This window comes from Marmota monax, unplaced genomic scaffold, assembly GCF_021218885.2.
Source record: "Marmota monax isolate L192 unplaced genomic scaffold, Marmota_monax_Labrador192_F-V1.1 WCK01_AAM20220418_F8-fsc00024, whole genome shotgun sequence".
NCBI classification, from domain to species: Eukaryota; Metazoa; Chordata; class Mammalia; order Rodentia; family Sciuridae; genus Marmota; species Marmota monax.
Genome location: NW_026695224.1, coordinates 7,141,880 through 7,160,384, shown reverse-complemented (window position 1 = coordinate 7,160,384; position 18,505 = coordinate 7,141,880). Strand labels below are relative to the sequence as shown.

Below are 18,505 nucleotides of genomic sequence, written 5' to 3'. Positions count from 1 at the left end.
GACGTAAGTTAGTCTATTGCTTTGAGGACATCAATGAATCACTTTCAGTAAGACTTTTAAAGCAAGATAAACCTATGTTAAAATATGCATATTCAATAGAATTCCAAGTTTAAGAAATTTTGAATAGGCCACAAATAAAACGAACTCAATGAATAAAATCCCACTCTACTCCAAATATCAAAGGAGCTACATACCTGTCGTTGTAAACACAGGCGATTTCTGTCGTGTAAATGCTGATGATTAGAAAATGATGAATGCCAACTCCGAGCCTGACATTGCAACTGAGTTTGAGCCATATCAGAAGGCCGAGCTACAATATGTGAAGTAAAGTGTCGATCAAGGTCATGATCTAAAACATGATTGGAATTATCTTGTCCAAATGTTGACTCATCAAATTGCGGAAGCAGACCCTCCTGAAGGAGGTCCTCTGGGTCAAGTCCTGTGAATGGCTCAGGTTGAGACTCCACTTGATGAAGTAAATTGTCTTCTAAAGATGAAAAGCCATTAGTTTCTACATGATCACTGAAATGGCCCATTTGAGTTCCTGAGTCAACAGGATCTGGAAAGTTCATATGCACAGGAGATAATTTTGAATTGCTGTAATTACCCTGAGGATGTGATGAATGCAACATTTGGAAATTATTTGAATTCAATGATGCATTGGGGTTTAGGATATGCTGAGTAGATTCCTGCTTGATTCCCCTATGAGGTGAAAAGGAATTACTTCCAGTAAAATCAGATAAAGTCTGATTTGCATGATTGGGTGCAAGAACTGCAGAGGACTGAAGGAGACTGTTGGGTGAAATATGATTACTAGAAAAGGAATAATGTGAAGAAAACTGCTGAGAATTACTGACAGAACAAGAAGTCATATTTGGAGAAGGTCCATTAAAATTTCCTTCTTGATGATTGTTACACTTGAGGAAGTGTACTGAAGGATTTGATGTTTGAGAAAACTGCATCGAAAGAGACTGTTGTGAAGTAGATGCATTAGTGATTTGTGATGGGTGGTTAACATTGACTCTATGAGGACCAGGAACATTAACATCCATAAAATTTTTAGACTGGCTAAGAGAATTTTGCCCTGGGGTAAGAGTATTTCTATTTTGTTGTGAGCGTAGTGAAGTACACTGTGTTTGTTGTTCATTGGCCTGAAATAAGGCAAAGTCATGGTGTGCCACAAAGCTTTTATTCTGATGCATAGAATGCGAATGTCCTTGTTGGTGAAAAGGAGATCCATTTTGATTAGAAATGTTAGTAGCTGTCTGATGACCCCACATAGGACTGCCATCTGCCACATCTGGAAACAAACCATTGGGCTGGTTTTGGGGATGGATAGGAGAACAATTAAACTGAGAGTGTGGTGATAACACATGTTCAGCTGGGCTACCAAAAGACTGATTAACTTGGTGAAATTTCATTGTATCAAATTGATTTAACTGTTCAAAATCAGTCATCTTCTGATGTGTTGGTGTACCATGAACATGGTTCAGTGAGTCTATATGCAAAGGTTCAAACTCTGCACCCAAGTTCAATTCATCAACTAGTGAAACAGGTCCTGGTTGTACAAATGCATCATCTGATAAACCTTCTAAGGTCTCACCAAAAAGATTGGCATCATCAAAAAAGTCCATCATTGGATCTGTCATCTTTAAAAGTCAGTAACAATCTGGGTTGTTCACTATGAATTGAGTATATTTAGCTTCTCTGTGGTAGATATTATTAGATCATTACCGAAGTTCATCAACTAATCCAAAACAGGCCATTGTTCATTATTGCTCTAGATAATATGTCATCAAATGTAGAATCCTAGGGGAAAAAAAAAGAATAAAAACAACTTAAATTTAATGATTATTCATTAAACTTACATAAACAAAGCTTATACATGACTTTAAAAGCATAAAATAAGTGTACAATATTTTTGTAGAATAATAATTGCAAACTACTCATTAACATTCCCTAAAAGGGGAGGGGGAATCTCCTAGAGTAGACATAAGAATGCATTTAAAGCAATAGGGCTGAGTTGGTTACTCTGGTGCATGCCTGTAATCTTACTGATTCAAGAGGCTGAAGGAGGCAGACCACAAATTCAAAGCTAGCCTCAGCAACTCAGCAATCTTGTCTCAAAATTAAAAATAAGTATTGGGAATGAAGCCCAATGGTAATGTGCTCCCAGGTTCAATGTTCAGGACAACCGCTACACACACACACACACACACACACACACACAGCAATAGGCCTGGGGATAAAGCTAAGTGGTACAGTACTTATCTAGCATGTTCAAGGCCCTGGGTTTTATCACCAGTACCAGAAAAATAATCATAACTTTTTTATACTTCATATTTATTATGATGAAAGAAAGTAAACCTAGAAATAGTTCATTGCACTTTCTCCCATACCATGAAATGGTCTTCACTCCCCAGCACTTTTCATCAATGTAAAAAATATTTATGTGGGCTGGGGAGATACTTCAGTAGGTAGAGTGATTGCCCAGCATGCACAAAGTCCTGGGTTCAATCCCCAGCTAAAGCAAAAAAAAAAAAAAAAAAGAATTATGTCTTACACCTCAAAATATGTTAACATAGCTGATATCAGACCTTCTAAGATTAGTAAGTACATTGCAATATTTTAGTTTAACCTCTTGAGCAGATAAATCCATTATTTCATAAGGTATATGTAGAATTGCATCAAGAAGAGAAACTACTTGAGATTATAAAGTAGCCCAAACTGAAATCACAATTAGTCATCTGGTTAGCTGACAGCACAGATAATATGCTGAAAGATATTCACACATATTTCTATCATGGCCTTGTTCATCTACATAGAATACCACCTTATAGCCAAATAATTTACAAATCTATGAAGCAAAAGCAAGCATCTTCCTGTAATTGGGTTAATTTATAACTCCATCTTCAATGCCATTCTGTTGAATCATTTGGAATATACATGTTGCTTATTATTTTTAGTAAACTGTACAAATACTAAGAGTCACACTGAGAAGACAAAATAGTAGCTAAGCATTAAATTGGTCTTATGATAGTCTCATGTGAAAAACAATTATGTATATAGAGTTGCCCTTTGGTATATGAGGGGGGGGCTGGGTATCATAATTCCCTATCTTTTCCTGGAGAAATACCAAAATCCATCGATGCTCAAATCCCTTATTTAAAATGCATGCTTGGGGCTGGGGATGTGGCTCAAGCGGTAGCGCGCTCGCCTGGCATGCGTGTGGCCCGGGTTCGATCCTCAGCACCACATACAAACAAAGATGTTGTGTCCGCCGAGAACTAAAAAATAAATATTTAAAAAAAAAAAAAAATTAAAAAAAAAAATAAAATAAAATGCATGCTTGGTGTGGTGGTGCACACCTGTGATCCCAGCAGCTCGGGAGGCTAAAGCAGGAGTATTACAAGTTGATAGCCAGCCTTGGCAATTTAGCAAGGCCCTAAGCAACTTACTGAGACCCTGAATTAAGATAAAAAGGCTGGGGATGGCTGAGTCCTTAAGTGCTCCTGTGTTCAATCCCTGGTACCAAAAAAAAAAAAAGAAAGAAAGAAAAAGTAAATGCAGGTAAAACAGCTGAGCACTTTCATGTTAATAAACTTCAAAAGTATTCATTATATACAAATCATCTCTAGGCAACATGTAATATCTAATACACTGTAAATGTTATATGATCCTCAGTCGATTGAACCTTTTGATGAAGAACCCAAAGCTACAGATGGCTAACTGTATATGTTTATATATAGGCACACATATATATTACTTATGTGTAAAAAGGATCTAATAGATTACTTGCTAATATTAAATAGCTATTATTGTTTAGGTTTGCATCATTCTAAATGTTCTTAATACAGATAATTTTTATTCTATCCCGACTGTCTTGCATGGAGAACCACAAATAAAGGTATTTACTCTTGTACATTTGAGTTTATTAAAAAAAAACACACACACATACATGAAATAGGAAATTTATATGTATATGTATATGTATATGCATATATTTGGCAGCACTAGGGATTGAACCCAGGGGCCCTCTATCACAGACGTACCATCTTTAAACCTTTTTTATTTTTTTAAATTTTGAGACAGGGTCTCGCTAACTTACCCAGACTGGGTCAAACTTTTGATCTTTCTGCCTCAGCCTCCTGAGTCACTGTGACTACAAGCATGTGCTGCCCTACCCAGCTCCTAAGCAAAATTTTTGTTCACTATTTAAATGTAGAAATGCTTTTAAAAACTGAGGAATAAAAACTACCAAACCCAGATTAATTTTACCTAGAAATTAACATATTAACAATCACAATGATACTCATGTGCTTTTATAAACATCATTTTAGAAAATGTAAAATATAGAAAAAGAAGAAATTATTTTTCCAGGGCTGAGGTTATAGTTCAGTTGGTAGAATGCTTGTCTTGTATGCTCAAAGCCCTGGGTTCAATCCCCAGAATCACCAAAAAAAAAAAAAAAAAAAATTATTTTTCCAGATTTTACCATTGTGAGACCAAATAGATGGAAGATTGTGTTCCCAGAACAAAGCATTAGCCAATATGGTAGTTCAAAGCTAGGTGTGGTGGCACACACCTATAATCCCAGCAGCTCTGGAGGCTGAGGCAGGAGGATCTAGAGTTCAAAGACAGCCTCAGCAATTTATCAAGGTGCTAAGCAACTCGGTGAGACCCTGTCTGATAATATATAAAACAGGGCTATGTATGTGGCTCAGTGGTCGAGTGCCCTTGAGCTTAATCCCTGGTACCCCCCTTTCCAAAATGGTAGTTCATGGTCCCAAAATGGTAGCTCTTCATATTCAGCTTCAGACACTTTGACTAGGGAACATCTATGTATACCTGAGCAATTAAATCAGAAAAGCAATGCCTTCTGATTTTATATAAATGGATGATTATTTATCAAATGGAACATATTTTAAAAAAGCACAATGGAAGTTATGAAATCCAATATGTCACCAGTTGATTATAAAGTACATCATTAGTTGATATAAGATGAAGAAAAATGCTGCATTTGGGCTGGGGATGTGGCTCAAGTGGTAGCGCGCTTGCCTGGCATGCGTGCGGCCCGGGTTCGATCCTCAGCACCACATACAAACAAAGATGCTGTGTCCGCCGAGAACTAAAAAATAAATATTAAAAAATTCTCTCTCTCTCTCTCTCTCTCTCTCTCTCTCTCTCTCTCTCTTAAACAAAAATAAAAAATAAAAGAGACATGTTTCTTTTAAAAAAAAAAGAAAGAAAAATGCTGCATTAAACTATGACACTTAAAATTTTTTTTAGTTAGTTATTTGGTGATACTGGGGATTGAACCTAGGGGCCCTCTACCATTGAACTACAACCCCATGGTTTTTTTTGTTTTGTTTTGTTTTGTTTTTTTGAGACAGGGTCTCACTAAGTTGCTTATGCTAGCCTTCAACTTGCAATCCTTCTACCTCAGCCTGCCAAGTAACTAAGATTACAGACATGTGTTAACACACCCAGCAAAAATAAAAGAATTTTAAAAAGACTATTCTGAAGCTGAGTATGGTGGTGTGCATCTGTAATCCTAGTGATTTAGGATTACAGGAGGATTCCAAGTTTAAGCCCAGCCTCAGCAACTTAGCAATACCCTATCTCAAAATGAAAATGAATGAATAAATAAAAAGGAATGGAAATATTAACTCACTGGTAGAGCACCCCTGAGTTCAATCTCCAATATAAATACATACATACATACATACATATATACTATTCTGGATATTCACGATATGCCAGAGTAATATTCTATATATGAAAGAACTGGAGGCACTATGTGAATTTCTGTACATTATGGGAGATCAGCTAAAACAGAAAGTGTTTTCTACCAGAAGTTTACTACAAGTGGCAATTTTAATTAAGAAAACATTTATTTATTCATCCAATAAATATTTATTCATCAATAACTTCAGGTACTAAGATGATAAATAACTGACCTCTGAAGGGAACACAGTAAATAGATCATTGCTAATACATGTTATGTGTGCTCGGATAAAGGTAAGCACAGAGAAGGAACATCAAATGTCAGAAAATGAACACAGACACAAATACTATACTAGTAGAAGATACATATTTAATATGTGACAGATAGTAATCAAAGTGGTGGAGACAGAATACTGAACAGTGGTGATGGGGAGACAGGGGAAGGAAATGGAAAGCTGTAGTTCAAAGGATACAATAGAGCAGATAATGTAGGATGAAAAAGTCCAGAGATCTAATATTCAATATAAGGACAAGTGGAGGGCTGGGGATGTGGCTCAAGCGGTAGCGCGCTCGCCTGGCATGCCTGTGGCCCAGGTTCGATCCTCAGCACCACATACAAACAAAGATGTTGTGCCCGCCGAAAACTAAAAAATAAATATTTAAAAAAAAAATTCTCTCTCTCTCTCTCTCTCACTCTCTCTTAAAAAAAAAAAAAAAAGGACAAGTGGATAGGAAAATGGGTAATAAGTTGATAAGAAAAGTACAGTAATTATGCAAACAGTAAAATCTAGATGGTGAATACATAGGTGTCCACTATAAAATCTTTTACACTTTGTTTTATGTTTGAAAATTTTAATGATATTAGAAGGAAATTGTTTGTTGTTTTTTTTTTTAAAGAAGACACATACTTATTTTTATTCTTTCCTGAAAAAACATGTTGGCAATGAGGTCTTCAAAATTCAAAGACAAAAAAAAAAAAAAAAAAAAAAAATTGAGAAATGAGGTAACAGAAACAGCATAATATATAAATCACAAAGACACTAGATAAAATGATCTAGAAGACATTAAAAAAATTGAGAACACTAAGAAAACAACCAAATTACCTTGCAGAACCTCTAAAATCAAAAATTGTCAGCACCAGGTGTCTTTTATTTTTGGAAGGAAATCACTGTTGAGATAATTTTACATCATTCATCAGCCAAGTGCTGTCATTTTGGAATATCCCAATTAATTTGGCTACTGAATAAAATACAAAAAAGAAAAAAAAAGTAATCAAACTTACTTTAACAACTACACACACACACAACAACAACACCACAAACTATAAATAAAAAATGCACAGAAAAATCCAGTGAGCCATGTTTTCTGGTTTGAACAGTTTATTCTACAACTGACAAAATTGTCATTTAAATTCCTCTTTTATGATCTATTGTCTTAATTCTAGTAAAATGACTACCAGTTTCCAACTTCATAAAAATATTATGTCAATCTAACTTTAAGTTATTATTTAATTAAGCACATGTTTATGGATAGTCCAATTACATCCAAAGCATCTTTACACAAACAAAAAAATCCCTGCCCTCAGGAAATCGAGACTCTTTATGGGGGAGGGAAAAAGAAAAGGAATTAACAAAAACATATTATATACTGAATAAAATATGGTAAATATGGCCTGAGAGTCGTAAGGTCATCTGTAAAGTTATTTATGAAAGTAAGAGAACATACTTGGCTAGTTGTCAAGTATCTTTGAACACATAGTGTTTGAAGGGATCCTTATAAAGGAATAGGAAAGAAAGCCCAAAGTATTCAGGAACAAAGAAATACCAGCAATAAATACATGTTTAGAAAACAGTGTATCCATTGCAAAGGGCATACAAAGGGAGAAAAGTAATGTAAAATAAAGGCAGAAATATAAGTTGGAACACTGATGTAGGAAACATAATCAACCATGCACATTAAAACAGTATATCTGAGGGACAGAATTTATCAAAGGTTGAGACAAGAATTTAGTATTAAAATTATCTATCTTCATTTCTACATTTAGTCAATGCCAATTGTGATGATTATACAAGATAGATTCAAATACTAATAGGACAGAGTTTCTACCTCCTAAACAACTCATCATCTAGAAGGGAAGAAAACACAAATACTGTGATAGATGCCTTAACAGAGAAATATACAAAACACTGTATTATTGAAGCATAGATTAAATACTAATTAATCACGCTTGGGAAAAGTCAGGAAATGCATAGCGATGAGGTAATATTTGAGATGGGTCTCAGGAATAAAAAAAAATTGAATATGTATTCTATAACAGAAATTATATATACAAACCTCATTATAAATTGACTTTCCCCAATTATAATAGTTGCTTTTGTTCTAAGACATTTCTATACTCTCCAAATATATCCCTAATGTTTTTTCTACTAAATGAATTAGTCTTCCTAATAAGTTCTAAAAATTAATAGTTTTATCTCATATAAAATAACCATTGAGGGACTGTAGCTATAGCTCAGTAGGTAGAGTACTTGCCTTGCACACATAAGGCCCTGGGTTCAATCCCCAGCACCACAAAAAAAAAAAAAAAAAAAATTTATCCCTACCACATTATTTAGTCCTCTATACGTTATCTCTTTAACATTTTTAAATGATCTTAAATCTATGTCACATTAACTTTTACTTTATCAACTACTCATAACAATTTCAAGTCTTTGCCTAGGGAAAACTCAGATTTAAGATTTAACTCCCACAGAAGGCCTTTTGACTCAAGACCCAAGTCTAATACTCTATGCATACCAGAAATCACACCGCATTGTAACAATTTATCTTTTCTTTCTAATAGACTTTAGGGCCTTGGAGAAAAAAACTTCTTATCATTTTTGTATCCTCACTTTGCTGACTACCATAGTAAACACACAAAAAATTTTTGTTAAAATGATTGATTACATAGGAATTAGACTATTAATTTAAAATACACAAAACACACACACACACACAGAAAGTCAGGTCCTGAGACCTGGCCCTATGAACTTCTAGCTGTGTGAACTTGAGAAGATCGCATAATTTTTGTTTTCATCTATTAAAAATAAACAACAATAATAAAATCTTTTAACTTTAGTGCTGTCTACCTTAAAGATGAATTATAGAGCCAAATAAAGTTAAACTACTGTCCTGCCAGTAAACTTGACACCTATTAGTGTGTGAAACAGCTTTTAAAATCCCTTCTTTCTCTTGCAGTGTACCTTAAAATGGGGCAAGAGCACAGAAGAAACTGCAGAAGTGCCCATAGTTGAGACAGGACATAGCATTTTGGGAACTATTCATGGTTTGTTGTGGCCAGAACGTACTATTAGCCAAATAGAGAAACCAAGAGGTCAGCCGCGGTCACATACCCAGGACTTTTATTAGCCATGTTAAGAAATCTGAACTTTATCCTAGAGGCAATGGGGAGCCATTTCACTGATTAAAAAATTTCTCCTCTGATTTAACATCTAATATTTTTACCACAATAATTCTCACCCATAGCTATTCACATTTAACTCTTGTTGACAGTGACCAAAATAATTAAAATGCACTCAGAAACATTTTGGGATGGGGGGGTACCAGGTATTGAACTCAGGGGCACTAGACCACTGAGCCACATCCCCAACCCTATTTTGTCTCATTGTGTTGCTGATTAGTGCCTCTCTTTTGCTGTGACCAGCTGGCTTTGAACTCAAGATTCTCCTGCCTCACTCAGCCTCCCAAACTTCTGGGATTATAGGAGCGTGCCATGGTGCAAGGCTCCAGAAAAAAAAAAAAATTAAATAAAATGACAATTACAGGGGATATTTGTCCTTTGTTATTAGTGATGTTTAAGAAACAAGGGCTCAGCCAGCCACGGTAGCACATGCCTGTAATTAGAGCAAGTCAGGAGACTGAGGCAGGAGGATTGCAAATTTCAGGCCAGTCTCAGCAATTCAGTGAGACCCTGTCTCAATATGAAAAAGGACTGGGGATGTATCGCAGTGGTTAAGTGCCCCAGGGGTTCAATCCCTGGCAACAACAACAACAAAAAGGAATATACCTACCTGGCAAAAAGCTGGCAAACTTAAGCAAGTTTGCCACTTTTTTTTTTTTTTTAAAGTCTGTGAACTTGTAAAAATAACTCCCATAAGGCATCCAAACTGTACTTGAATACTTAGATCAAGTTCTTTAGATCAAGTCAACTTGACCCTTGCCTTCCTAGGAATTCTTACCCTTTCAGATTGTTCTTACCATGAACCTTAAAATTCTTAAAGACCTTCATCTCTAATACTTCTATTAGAAGTATTCAAAGAGAATATTCCCTGTTTATTCAGATATGAAAAATTTTTATCTAAAATGGCTAAAATAAAAGATTAAATATTAGAGATAAATCTTCAACTATTGATCCCAAATTACTCATTTCCTTAGGGTTCCTAAGTACATGACTGTACAAGGTGGTTTATTTAAGATGGGGGAATAAATATAACAGTGAACATAACTAAGATATAAAAGAATTTCAAGAGGGTGTAGCCAAAGATTAAACCTACTAATTTGTAACTATCAGGTATTACTTTCAGCATAGATAACCAACTTTACGAATACATTCAGGTTGCAAATTCTACTGAGCCAGGCAAAAAAATAAAAAAAAAAATAAATAAATAAATAAATAAGCAAAGCTGGACAGGAAAGAACTAGATAAAAAGTACTAATGGAAGGCCTCCAGGAAGCTTCAGTTAATTATTGCTCCTAATTTTTAAAAGAATATTTATTTTTTAGTTGGACACAATACCTTTATTTTATTTATTTATCTTTATGTGGTGCTGAGAAATAAAGCCAGGGCTCTGCACATGCTAGGCAAGCGCTCTACCGCTGAGCCACAACTCCAACTCTGCACCAAATTTTTAAAGAGGAACTGTTGAGGGCAAAATGAACTATGAAATAAACTACACAATAAGAAAATCATCTAAAAATAAACAGATTCATATCTTGCTTCTCAAACCAAGATCAGCTGCAAATGTATCAAGGATATGTAAATGTCAAAAAACAAAAACTACTGGAAAATAATAAAAAGAATACCCTGATTTCTGTCCATGGCACAAAATTCAGATGTCATTAAACAGTAATGAATTACTTTACACAAATTGAATAACTATGAAAGATTCATAATATAGATTACAAAAGAAAGTTAGCAAACTGAGAAATAACACTTGCAACTCATTAATTACTTATTTTTATTACATTAATAATTCCTCTAAATCAATATGAAAAAAATAGCTTAAGAGAAAAATGGGCAAATGATAGTCAATCTGTATACTCCTTCAAAAGAAGAGAAACACAAATTAGAATCATATTGACATACTATTTTTCACCTATCATACTGACAGAAAATCCCAAATTTGATAAAACATGTTGCTGAAGCTATGAGGGAAAAAAATGTTTGTACAGTCCTGAAAGGAGTACCAAACAGTAATAAGGAGAAAATTTTGCACTAAAATTGCATGTTGAAGTTTAACACAGGTTAAGCAAGACTAAAAGAGAGATACTGGGAAAAGGAGTCCAACAACATAGACTAAGTAGATAATGTTTAAAGTTTCTTCTGGTTTGGCGTGATGATGCACACTTGTAATTCTGGCTTTTGCAGATGCTGAGGTAGGAGGATCACAAATTGGAAGCCAGAATGGACAACTTTGCAAGACCCTCTCAAAATAAAGCTATGGGGATGTAGTTTGGTGGTGAAGCACCCCTATTTCAATTACCAGTACCACCAATATTAATAAAAGTCCCTTCTGATGTTGGTATCTTATGAATCTTGTCATTTGACAATATCTAGCTTTAATGGGTACCCAAAGTTACTTATTAGTATGTTTCAACAAGGTTTATAAGGCTTTAGATCAATTTATTCTATATCTTTAATTGAGTAAGAATTCCAAAGCGTGTTCCTCAAATCTAAATTATTAAATTATATTACAAAGAACCTAAAATTTAAATATACTTCAAAATAATACTACCTGGGGATGCAGCTTAGTGCTAGAGTACTTGCCTAGCATGAGCAAGGTTCTAGGATCAATATCCAGTAGTAGTAGTAGTAGTAGTAATAGTAATAATAATAATAATATTGAAGGGAAAATCATAGTATAAAAAATTGAATGAAATGAAATCTTAAGAAGGCGAAGTTCAACGTGATAAAAAATATAGGTGCTAATGTCCCTTCATGGACAAAGTACAAATTAGGTAGAGAGAGAAAAAGACAAAAGATTTGGAAACAAGCACTAAATACAATCTAAATATACATCCTTAGGAAAAGCAAATGCAACAAAAACTATTAGAAAGAACATATTATATTTCAACTATAGGATACTGTTTTTTAACTATAAAATCCTATACCCTAGTAATTATATACCACTAGTAACTATAGTTTTTACTTAAGCAAAAATGAAAGCTAGGCATGGTGGCTCATGCCTATAATCCCAGCAATTTAGGAGGCTGAAATAGGAAGATCACAAGTTCAAGGCTAGCCTCAGCAACTTAGTGAGACTCATGTCTCAAAATAAAAATAAAAGGGTTGGGGATGTAGGTCAGTTGTACAGCACCCCTGGGTTCAATCCCTAAAACCAAAAAAAAAAAGTTCTGATATATAAAGCATCTGGGCAATATCTTTCATGCTTCAAAGGACAACATTAAGGAAGTGAAAAGACAACCCATGAAAGACATGGTAAAGTGGAAAGAATAGAAGAAAAATATTCGTAAATCATATAATTCATAAGAGACTAGTATCCAGAATATGCAAAAGAATCCAATATAATAGTAAGAAAACACCGGGTGCAGTGGAGCATGCCTGTAATCCCAGCAGCTCTGGAGGATGAGATAGAAAGATGCATGTTCAAAGCTAGCCTTGGCAATTTGACTAGGCCCTAAGTAATTGAGCCAGACCCTGTCTTAAAATAAAAAATAAAATGGGCTAGGTATACAGCTCATCAATAAAGTGCCTCTGGATTCAATCTCCAGTACAAAAACAAAACAACAACAACAAAAAATAGAACAGAGCAAGGCACAATGGCACACACCTAAAATCCCATTGAGGAGGGAGGCTGAGACAGGAGGATCATAAATTCTAGGCCAGCAATGGCAACTTAGGGAGACCCTATCAAAAATAAAATAGGGGGCTGGGGTTGTAGCCCAGTGGTGGAATGCTTGCCCAGCATGTGTAAAGCACTGGGTTCGATTGTCAACATAGCTTATAAATAACTAAAATAAAGGTCCATTGACAACTAAAAACTATATATTAAAAAAATAAGATAAGGGCTGGGGATGTGGCTCAAGTGGTAGAGCGCTCGCCTGGCATGCGTGAGGCCCGGGTTCGATCCTCAGCACCACATACAAAACAAGGATGTTGTGTCCGCCGATAACTAAAAAATAAATATTAAAATCTCTCTCTCTCTCTCTCTCTCTCTCTCTCTCTCTCTCTCTCTCTCTCTCTCTCTCCTCTCTCACTCTCTCTTAAAAAAAAAATAAGATAAAATAAGGGGCTGGTGTTTTAGCTCAGTGGTAGAGCACTTGCCTAGCACGTGTGAGGCACTGGGTTTGATCCTCAGCAGCACGCAAAAATAAACAAACAAAATAAAGGTATTGTGTCCATCTACAACTAAAAATATATACATTAAGAAAAGAAAAAGAAAAAGAAAAGAGGGCTTGGGTTGTCAATGGTAGAGTGCTCCTGGGTTCAATCCCCAGCACAACATTTAAAAAAAAAAAAAAAAAAGGAAGAACAAAGTATATGGGTTTTGAAATGTCTGTTACATCTTTTAGATAAGAATGACTTATAGGGGCTGGGGTTGTGGCTCTGTGGTAGAACACTTGCCTGGCATGTGTGAGTCACTGGGTTTGATTCTCAGCACCACATAAAAATAAATAAATAAAGGTCCATTGACAACTAAAAAAATATTTAAAAAAACAAAAATGACTTATAATGACCACTTGAAAACTGATTCTCTTCAGCTAATTACTAACTAAATTTACTTAAGTATTTACAAAGTAGAATTTTTTTTTTCCTGAGAAAAAATAAAGCAGGTTTACTTTGGGAGAGTTGGTCAATTTACTGTGGAACTTAATTTTCTCAAATAAAATATTCTATTTAACACAACTTTGAAACTTATGACAATAAGTTATAAAATAAGGTAGTAATGGTAAGAAGAAATTAGATTTTTTGTGAATATTTTAAAAAGTGTGATCTCTAGAGCAAACCTGTACCTTTAAATGACTCAAGATCAAAAATTCTTCTCCAAGTAAGCTATGGATGGGGATGTAACTTGGTGGTGGAGCACTTGCCTAGCATGGAAACCCTAGCATTATATGTATGGAGGAAAAATGGGACAGAATGCTGTGATCATTTTAATCAATCAAAATGTAAAACTTCAAAAATTATCTAAAATGATCCTGACTCAGTGATAAGATAAACTCTGGTTGATGCATACTCTTATTTACAAAGTTCCTTGTTATTGGGGACCTGAAGAAAAACAGCACCCAAAGAATCAACACAAACCCTCAACCTACCCTAAATAATAGATATGATAGTGATATGCTGCATATTAACATGTTTTCCATACAAAAGCAAGATATATCATAAACATAAATGTTAGGATGAAGAAAAGTTTTCTTCAAAACTTTGTGTGACAACCCAGGAAATATTAGTGTAATCTTAGTGAAAAATGCAATTTGAAATTTAGTATAACTTGGGGCCGGAATTGTGGCTCAGGGGTAGGTAGAGCACTCGTTTAGCACATGTGAAGCCTTGAGTTCAATCCTCAGCACCACATAAAAACAAATAAACAAACTAAAGGTATTGTGTACAACTAAAAAATAAATATTAAAAAAATGAAATTTAGTATAAAATGACAGACTCTACCATGGAGCTGTAAACCAGTCCTTTTTATTTTATTTTTTTTAGGCAGGGGGACCAGGGATTGAACCCAGGGGCACTTAACCACTGGGCCACATCCCCAGCCCTTTTTTCATATTATTAGAGACAGAGTCTCAGTGAGTTTTGCTTAGTTAGGGCCTCACTAAGTTGCTGAGGCTGGCTTTGAACTTGAGATCCTCCTGCCTCAGCCTCCGGACCCACTGGGATTACAGGCATGCTCCACCATGCCTGGCCCTTTTTATTTTTTGAGGTAAGGTCTTGCTAAATTGTTCCAGCTGACCTTGAACTTCCTATCCTCCCGTCTCATTGTTCCTAGTAGCTGGGATTATAGATGTGCACCACTGCACTCAACAATTATTATTAATTGAAAGGGCATAAATATTAAATAATGAGTTCAATATGGTCCCTTAATTATTTAGAGCTGATCTTTTAAAAGGTAACAAGGACTGCTAAATTCTGTATACAATAAGGACTAAAGTAGGACAGGACTTCCCACCCAGGCTTTTCTATTTATTTCTTGATTTGAACTACTTTCCTAGAGCTCTTACTAGGATATAGATCTTCATATACAAATAAATGTCTCCTATCTGCAAATTTAAGAACTTCTGAATTAAATCTCTAAACCACATCACAAATAAACCTGAAATTATTAGAGGACATTACTTTTTAAAAACTTTCCTCCACTATTTTAAACTTGAAAAATGTCTTTTTTTCCTCCCTCACTCTCACCTATTTAAGGACATTGCCAGCATCTCTCCTGAACCATCAATTTGCCTTATTCAACTAAATCACTCCATCAGCATATAAATAAGCTGTTATTTTTCCCATCTCCAGAATTCTTCTGTCTTTAGCTTCTTTATTCCTCCAAGTTTGTCCCCTTTTTTCCTTCCCTTTATAACAAAACTCAAAAACTTCTCTCTCTCTCTCTCTCTCTCTCTCAGCACTTTACCACTGATCTACATCCCCAGTTCTTTTTTATTTTTTGTTATATTTTTATTTGTCTCCTGGGCAACTGCCCAGGCTGGCCTTGAACTTGTGATCCTCCTGCCTCAGCCTCAGGAACTGCTAAATGCAGGGATTACAGGAGTGTGCCATGATGCACATTCTATCTATACTCACTTCAAAAATTATTTTATTCAGTCATATAGCTTGAAACATTATGTAATCTTATAAATATTACATGTTAATCACCAAATTTACACCTATTAGATCTCTACCTCAAATCTAGGCCCATATATCTAACAAACTACTTGACTTCTCTTGGATAATGAATAAGCCACTAATGCTAGGCTTTTCATCTTGCCCTATTTCAAAACAGCAGCAAGAATGACCTTATTAAAGGGCTGAGGTTGTGGTTCAATGGTAGAGCGTTTGCTTAGCACGTGTGAGGCACTGGGTTTGGTCTTCAGCACCACATAAAAAATAAATAAATATATTGTGTCCATCTACAACTAAAAAACAAATATTAAAAAAAAAAGAATGACCTTATTAAAATACAAAGTCATTTCAGGTCATTTTTCTACTTACTACCCTCCACTGACTCTTTATCTCACTCATAATAAAAGCAGAAATCCTTACTATGACTTGTCAATTCCTATATTATAGCATTCCTCCCCACCCCCACCTAAACAGCTCTCTACCCTCATCTTCTATCATGCTTCCCTCATACTCTCTCCCTTCCTTCAGTCACAAGTCTCTTCAGGTCACTGAAGACATTAATAATAATCTGGAGCCAGGCTCCAGATTAATGTCATAAAACAGCAAAGCAGATCACTTGGAGCCAAACTCCCTTCTCTCCCAGTGAAAGTAAAAAAAAAAAAAAAAAAAAAAAAAAAAAAATCCAACAAGCAGAAATTGTCAGAATCAACTTTATCAGAGCTTTGAAAAAACACAATATTTTTAAAAATGCTCCTAGCATTCAAGGAAACCTGGGTTAAAACTCTGGTTGGACACAGGCTAACAAATAGAAACTTCAGTTAACCAAAAACACAAGAAATTGTCACTATGGAAACCTTTAACTTTTCCCTTGGCTACAGCACAGAAGAATGGCTTCAAAACTTCTCTATCTCCCTGGTCTCACATGCCCATTTCACTTTTACAGGGCTGAAAAGTAGGAATTTGCTCTAGGGGTCCTTGGACACATGCTGGGGCCAACCTTTGCTACCCCCCCCCGCCCCCCCCCCCACTTATCTATCAAGGGTCTTAACCCCACTATTCCAACGTTGGCTGCAGCCTCTCTACTCATTAGCGAGTCAAACAAACTCACCTTTTGGGCCCCACCCATCATCCTGACTCCCCATCACTTAAAGGAACTCCTCACCTACGAGGGCTTACATTCCTTACCTCCCTGTCACCTTTTAACTCAACAGGTTTCCCTGATGGAAGATCCCAGTCTTACTTTCTACACTTTTAAATCCTGCTACTCTCCTTCCCGCTCCTCAGAACTCTTCCACCTCTTCTCTAACCCACTCAACTCTGGAGAAGCTTCTTCCACATCCCTCCCACATACAGGGAAGGCCACTTGCTGCAGACAACATACATATGGTTCACAGACAGCTCCTACTTCCTTCAGGAGGGAGTTCATCGGCAGGGTTTGCTATAGTCTCTCTAACCTCAGTTGTGGAAGCGGCACCCCTCCCCAATAATACATCCAATCAGCAGACTGAACTTATTGCCCTCTTGACAGCCTTCTCTTTGGCAAAGGGAGCCTTCCTTAATGTCTACACTGACTCTAAATACTCTTTCCACATACTTCTCTCCTTCTGCTATTTGGAAAGAGCGGATTCCTTACCATCAAAGGAACTTCAATTACTAATGCCCCCAGTTTATCTCCCATCTCCTTCAGACCTTAAATCTTCCCACTGCCATTGGAACGTAAGGATGGCAGCTAAGTAACCCACTTCTCCAGTGGGCACTTCCTTTCCTGACCTCTCTCCTTGTCATAGGCCTTTTGCTAATGCTTGCCCCATGTGTCATTAGATTTATTCAAGAACAGTTTCAAAGGATCTCTAACAAAACTTGAACCAGCTTCTGTTACAGGGCTTCCAAACCCTCACCAAAATTGGGTCGTCCAGAGTGGGCATCGCCCAGCATTTCCTGACCATCACCATTGCCTCAATGACACCCCATGCCTCTAACAAAGGTCCAGATGCCATCCCTTCCCAGCAGAAAGAAGCTACAGTAGATTAGAACAATCTACTGCCTCTGTCCCTTTAGGGGGCCCAATAACAAAAAAGGGGGGAATGTAAGGTCCTTGCTTAGCATCTGAATGGCCATCTTAAGTGACAGCCATTTTAAGAAAACTTTGGCTTTCGGGCCCAAGGGAGTTTCTAAGAAAGGTTCACCACTCCCTAGAACCAGCCCAACCCTTCACCTCCCCAAATTCTTTCCCGCCCAAGTGCATATCACAACTCCTTCATAAGGACCCAACCTAAACTGTGTGCGTTAGGACCCACTCCACTCTAATCCCTGAGCCTGCCCCATAAAAGTCCCAAACCCCAAGACTGTTTTGCCTCTCTCTGTCATTCCATCGTTGGACCAGGCCCTCCATTCTGATGAATGCCCTCTCTGCACCCACCATAGGACATTCCAGGTAAGATCCCTGTCTCTGGTCGACCTAAACAACCTTTGGGTCCTGGGAAGTGACCACTGATTGGCACTCCCAGGGTTATCATGTGATCGGGGACACCCCCAGCCACAGCTTTCACAGCTATGGCTGATCCCTATCGTCAACCGGGTCTATAGGTGGTCTTTTATTTGGGTCCTGGGGGGACACCCAAGTGCCTCCAGAAACCCTACCCCCCTGTGCTTACCCAGCAGTGGTCATGCTTACCCAGCGGTGGTCACAACCCCCTG

The 18,505-nt window shown here is 36.5% G+C and overlaps 1 protein-coding gene across 11 annotated transcripts in view; it reads right to left on the bottom strand.

The window, feature by feature from the left end:
- Positions 1 to 18,505, bottom strand: part of Chd9 (chromodomain helicase DNA binding protein 9) — a 248,012-nt gene that overhangs the window by 140,558 nt on the left and 88,949 nt on the right. For 9 of the 11 annotated variants that reach the window (XM_046434314.2, XM_046434318.2, XM_058575842.1 and 6 more), the window contains exon 2: positions 195 to 1,809. In XM_046434314.2, the coding sequence (XP_046290270.1) occupies positions 195 to 1,649 (1,455 nt within the window). In that variant the 5' untranslated portion in view covers positions 1,650 to 1,809. Of the gene's footprint in view, positions 1 to 194; positions 1,810 to 2,399; positions 2,525 to 18,505 lie in introns of those variants that run through there. The other 2 variants (XM_046434311.2, XM_046434319.2) reach the window with 2 other exon arrangements.